At 51.9% G+C, this 6,276-nt stretch overlaps 1 protein-coding gene across 2 annotated transcripts in view; it reads right to left on the reverse strand.

Annotated features, from left to right (window-relative positions):
* RPS19BP1 (ribosomal protein S19 binding protein 1) overlaps nucleotides 1-5,931 on the reverse strand; it is a 38,112-nt gene extending 32,181 nt beyond the window's left edge. The window contains exon 1 of one of the 2 annotated variants that reach the window (XM_086963462.1): nucleotides 5,792-5,931. In XM_086963462.1, the coding sequence (XP_086819588.1) occupies nucleotides 5,792-5,840 (49 nt within the window). In that variant the 5' untranslated portion in view covers nucleotides 5,841-5,931. Of the gene's footprint in view, nucleotides 1-5,472; nucleotides 5,602-5,791 lie in introns of those variants that run through there. The other variant, XM_086963460.1, reaches the window with a different exon arrangement.
* Between the last annotated feature and the right edge of the window lie 345 nt (nucleotides 5,932-6,276).

Below are 6,276 nucleotides of genomic sequence, written 5' to 3' on the forward strand. Positions count from 1 at the left end.
GGCCCGTCCGCTGCGCGGAGAAGACAGTTGTCCCCTTTTATGTCCGACTAGAGAGCGTCCGAGTGCTGGAATACCCCCAATATGGCCGCCAAAACCAAGTTCACCTCCCCGGGGCCGAGCTCTCAGCGTCAATGCTCAGCTGAGAGCAGCCAGGGCAGCGACTGGTAGGGGAAGATTCTTAGGCAGGTAAGAATAATAGTTACGATCTCGTAGTAATGCTGCACACACAATGCACAATTAAAAAATGCTTTTCAAGTCAAGCCGAGTAAGAAGCTTTTTGAATCAAGTGGAGCAAAGAATAAAACAGTGATAAAAACAGGCAAGAGTGCGTAGAGAGCCACCCGGCTTATCGCCTCAGGAGGGGGAAAGTACAACAAGCTAAGACGAGCGCAGGGTCATGGGACCCCTTTTATGTTCGACTAGAGCGCGTCCGAGCGCTGCAATACCCCCAATATGGCCGCCAAAACCAAGCCAAAGCCAAAGCTTCTCCAAGACCTTCTGCCTCTCCTCTCCAGTGAGCCACATCTTGTGCCCAAGCCCCATCTGCTGGCATCAAACTCTATGACGACGTCCAGAACAGAGGCAAAAATTGCCTAGCTGTTCCAGGCGTCCATACTGACTAGTCACCGGGAGATCTCAATTTTGGCTTCTTCCGACACAGCTATGTGTACCGTATTGTGCAGACCCCGGAGGAGATGCAGAATTTTGAGTCATTGGATGGGTCGGTAATGGAGAGGCCCCAGAAATATGGCTTGAATGGAGACATAAGAAGGCCCACCAAACACCAAGTGATGTAATATGTGAAGTCATCAGCAGTGCATTGCGGGCGCGCGAGTTATAGTTAGCTGAAGTAACTATAACAGGGGAATTTCATTGGTTTTATATGAGTAAAATATCCAGCTAACTATAACATGTGTCAAACCTATGTTTTTTTCAGTGAATTTCATAGGTTTTTTAAATGCAACTTCCTAACTATAACGCGTTTAAAACCTATGGTTTTTTCAGTGAATATATAGATATATATATATATTTATATATTACACCATCCTCTCTCCTTACTGCAGAAGATCGCGAAGGAGATGGGTGCCCTCCATCTTGAGAGGTCAATAGACTACTCTACAATGGAACTGACGTAGGTGGAGCACCAGTTGGATACCCCATCCTTTTTTCTGTACCAAAAATATAGTGCTCACCACCCCCCCGGGATGAGGTACAGAGTGTACTACCGCTCCCTTGAGGTGCAACTCCAGAATCTCCACAACTATGAAGAGACTGTTGGGTTGGGGAAAAAAGGAAGGTACCTCCCAAGAAGGTGTCAAATAGAATTCCAGCTAGAACTTCTGCACCTTCTCCAGGACACAAGCGTCCTGTGTAATCTGCTCTCAATTGTGAATGATTTACTTTATTCTGTCCCCCAATATAACCTCTGAACAAGGGATTAACGGTACCCGTGTAAGAGGAATCTGATGATGGTTGTCCTACGCAGTAGTTGTTCTGGTGGTAACACCCCCTGCCCCGTCTGGGGAGGGAGGGGTAGAAGTTATTGGAGCCTGAAAAGGGAGGCCAGTCCTCTTCCTCTGTTCAACTAGAAACCTTTGTGTGAGGTCTGCTGGGCATCTCCACCTGGTGCACAACCTCTGTGGCCCAGGCCCTAACAAAAAGGCCACAGTTGAAAACCTTTTTTATGGACGATTGGGCTTTGTCCAAAGCTGAAAATGTGGCCACGTATTTGCTGAGGTCTTTAACAAATGTATCCCCAAAGGGGAGGCAGTTTGCCAACGTACCCACTTCAGAGGAAGCCAACTCCCCCAATTTTAGATCAATGTGAATCAAAGAGGGGCTTGCACCTTTCTACGGAGATGGTGCAGTTTGCATTGCCGCAGAGACATATGGCCTGCTGGGACCATTCTAGAGGACATCGGGAAGGACGGTGCCACTAGAATCCTTGTCTTGGACCGCCAAATAAATAATTTTTGTGAGGGGACCTGAAATGTCCAGGAGTTTGTCTTGGTAGCTACGCCAGGCACAATCAATTCACTTCTCCAGGTTTTTGGCATATTTCTTCAGGAAAGTTGTCATAAAGATCAAAGTCTGGAGTGTCTGCCATCTTGCGCAGGAGGGAAGGTCGAGGGCACTTCTATATCAAACTCTTGGTGCGCCGGCACATGAGGTATTATCACCTGTTGGGGCTGCTCCTCCTTTCCTCCTTATACTTCCTTAAAGAGCTCCTGTGTTGCTAATAGTTGTGTGCCCTGCACCATTATGGCACATTATTCTCAGGAGGAGGGCCACTTTGGGGAATTTTTGAATACTCCATTCGAGCAACAAATGGAAGAGAGACTTGTTGAGGCACTGGATGTTCATGTACAGAATTCTACTAATAAGGCCTTGCGTAGGGCCCTCTGCACATTCACTTGACCACATCTCAAATATGGCAGGAGGAAATTTGGTGCCACTTTGGGGTAAATTCCCCACCCCCCACCCCAAGGTTACATCAGCTAAGCGGGGTCAACCTCATCATGAGGCTATAGACAATTTGAATAACTTAGCTCTGCGGGACCACATATACGGCACATGTGCTGCGCTGGGCCCTTTGGGGCTTGTGTTGGGGGCAGACTAAGCCTCTGAAGACCCGGGTTCCCAGACTTCTAATTCAGACCACTCTTAAGTGGAAGTGCGACCCTCATCCAAACGCAAGTGCCATAATATCAATATTCTATTATCAGCATTACGACCAACTCAGACGACACCCTCACCGCCGCTGAACACCTCCACTTCCAGATACACACCGACCCCAGGACCACCCTCAGAGGCACCCTCCTCTACAGACCCCCGGGACCACGCACACAATTCAGCGAAGCCATCGCAGACTTCATCAGCCCACACGCCCTCCCCTCCACCGACTACATCCTCCTAGGGGACTTCAACTTCCTGGAGAACAACAACGACACCAACTCCACCACCCTGCTGGACAACCTCGGACTCAAGCAACTGGTGAACACCCCCTCCCACTACGCCGGCCACACACTTGACCCCGTCTTCTCCTCCAGCAAGCACATCACCTTCAGCCACTCCACCGGACTTCATTGGACGGACCACAGCTGCGTCCACTTCAGCTTCAGAAGAACCACGACTCACCACCACCCGCAACAGGTTCCTCGCAGGAGCTGGAACAAGATCACCGCCGACCAACTCACCACCTGCCTCAGCCAGAACCCTCCCGCCAGTGCAACAGACCCCAACGAAGCAGCCAGCAACCTCACACAGTGGATCACCAACTGCGCAGACAACCTCGCACCACTGAAGACCCCTACCAGCAGACCCGGCAGCAAGAAAGCCTCCTGGTTCACCGACGAACTCAAGAACTCCAAGAAGAACTGCCGCACCCTTGAGAAAGCCTGGAGCAACAACCAGACCACAGACAACATGACTGCCCTCAAGCACGCCACCCGCAAACACCACCAGCTGATCCGCACCACCAAGAAGACAGCATTCAAGGAACGACTGGACAACAACGCCCACAACAGCAAGGAACTCTTCAGCATCGTCACTGAGCTCTCCAACCCCAGCGCCGGAAACAACTACATCACTCCCTTGCAAGACCTCTGCGACTCACTCGCCTCGTTCTTCCACAGCAAGATCGCCGACATACACAACAGCTTCGGCGCACAGACCACGCACCCAACCACAGAGCCAACGCACCCCACCACCACCCTCTGCGCCTGGACTCCGGTCAGCACCGAAGACACCACCCGCGTGATGAACACCATCCACTCCGGATCACCAACCGACCCCTGCCCCCACCACATCTTCAACAAAGCAGACTCCATCATCGCACCCCAACTCAGGGACATCATCAACACCTCCTTCACCATCGCCACCTTCCCGGAGTGCTGGAAGCACGCCGAGCTCAGCGCCCTCCTGAAGAAACCAACAGCAGACCCCACCGACCTCAAGAACTACCGTCCCATCTCGCTCCTCCCTTTTCCGGCCAAGGTTATCGAGAAGACCGTCAACAGTCAGCTTGCCGCCTTCCTCGAGACGAACGGATCCCTCGACCACTCGCAGTCTGGCTTCCGAGCCAACCACAGCACCGAGACTGCCCTCATACCAGCCACAGACGACATCAGATCCCTGCTCGACAACGGAAAAACAGAGGCCCTCATCCTCCTGGACCTCTCCGCAGCGTTCGGCACAGTCTGCCACTGCACCCTAGTGCAACGCCTCAACAACACCGGAATCCAAGAGAAGGCACTGGAATGGATCATCTCGTTCCTCACCGGAAGAACCCAGAGGGTCCGCCTGCCCCCGTTCAGATCCGAGGCCACCGAAGTCATCTGCGGCGTTCCACAAGGATCATCACTCAGCCCCACCCTCTTCAATGTCTACATAAACCCCCTCGCAGCCATCGCACGCCAACACAACCTCAACATCATCTCCTACGCAGACTACACCCAGCTGATCCTCTCCCTCACGAACGACCCCGCCACCGCCAAAACCAGCCTACACGAAGGGATGAAAGACGTCGCCGAGTGGATGAAGAACAGCCGCTTGAAACTGAACTCAGGCAAGACGGAAGTCCTCATCCTGGGATCATCGCCCTCCGCCTGGGACGACTCCTGGTGGCCCCCTGCCCTGGGCACCGCTCCCAAGCCAACGGACCACGCATGTAACCTGGGCTTCATCCTGGACTCCTCCCTCTCGATGACCAGACAAGTCAACGCTGTCTCTTCGTCATGCTTCAACACCCTGCGTATGCTCCGAAAGATCTTCCGGTGGATCCCCACCGAAACCAGGAAGAAGGTCACCCAGGCAGTCATCACCAGCCGACTGGGCTACGGAAACACCCTCTACGCCGGATCCACAGCCAAACTTCAGAAAAGACTCCAACGCATCCAGAACGCCTCCGCACGACTCATTCTGGACATCCCTCGACACAGCCACATCTCCAGACACCTGAGAGACCTGCACTGGCTCCCCGTCAGCAAGAGGACCACGTTCAGACTCCTCATCCACGCACACAAGGCTCTCCACGACCCGGGCCCCAGGTACCTCAACAACCGCCTGACCTTCTACATTCCAACCCGCCAGCTACGATCCACCAGCCTCGCCCTCGTTCCACGCATCCGCAGAGCAACCACCGGAGGAAGATCCTTCTCCTACCTGGCAGCCAAGACATGGAACTCCCTCCCCATCCACCTCCGACGGACCCAGGACCACCTCTCCTTCAGGAAGCAACTCAAGACCTGGCTCTTCGAACAGTAGCAGACCCCCCCAGCGCCAAGACCTGGCTCTTCAAACAGTAGCAGACCCCCCCCCCCCCCCAGCGCCTTGAGCAGAACTCCTTTACACAGCTGCTGAGCAGACATCATGAAACTATCATAGAACATCAGTTTTAGATATACAATGTAAAACTTCGCTTTAATCTCAATGATTGTACTCCTGGCAGTTGCGATTAGTAATCTAAATTACCATAATCAGTGTGCTTTTCCGCAATCTTTATTTCAGGTCTAGCCTGCCCGAGTTTCAAACTGGCAGCTTCAAACACGTACTCTTCTCTTGCCATACCCTCAGTCCTCCCTCCCTGCACTGTTAGTTTAATCGTCCTTACTTTCAGAGCCCGATGTATAAAACGGATGTCTAAGTCCCCTGTTTGTTTCCATTGATACGAGTCCCCTCTCCATGCCCATGCTCCCATTAACCCACACAATGCGACCACGGTTCGACCCTCCTCTTGCCCTTTCCCGGTGCGTTCTATCGAACCCCTGATACCCAACCTTCCACTCCTCACCTTGGGAGTCCAACAACTCCAGACCCCTCCTCAGCAGCGCTGCCGACATTCCTGCTTAGGCAAGCTCTTCCTTAGACTGCAACCCTCTGTAGCGCTAGCGACAAGACGCATTTCCGGTGTATGGAAGAACCACGTTGCTCGCCTCTTAGGAACACTTCCGGTTTAAAAAAAGACACCTCCGATAGTTCGAATCGATATATTTCTCTTCATTTTATGTGGGCTAGCGACTCTCAACCTATTCTTCTCCTGTTTGTTGGGAAAATGTTATGACAGTTGTTTACTGACACCATGAAGCATACGGTAATTTCATATTAATTGATAATATAAACGAATAGGCTTGCCATAGTAGTTCGTGTTAGCCAGTGATGGTGTGTTTTATGCATTCTGGGAGATGTAGTCTTGGGTAGGTAACATTAACCAGTTAGGTCAACTTTGATCAGTATTAAAGGAAAGTCTATGAATTGAAAGGTTCCTTAGCCGTGATA

This window comes from Lissotriton vulgaris, chromosome 1_1 (assembly GCF_964263255.1).
Source record: "Lissotriton vulgaris chromosome 1_1, aLisVul1.2, whole genome shotgun sequence".
NCBI classification, from domain to species: Eukaryota; Metazoa; Chordata; class Amphibia; order Caudata; family Salamandridae; genus Lissotriton; species Lissotriton vulgaris.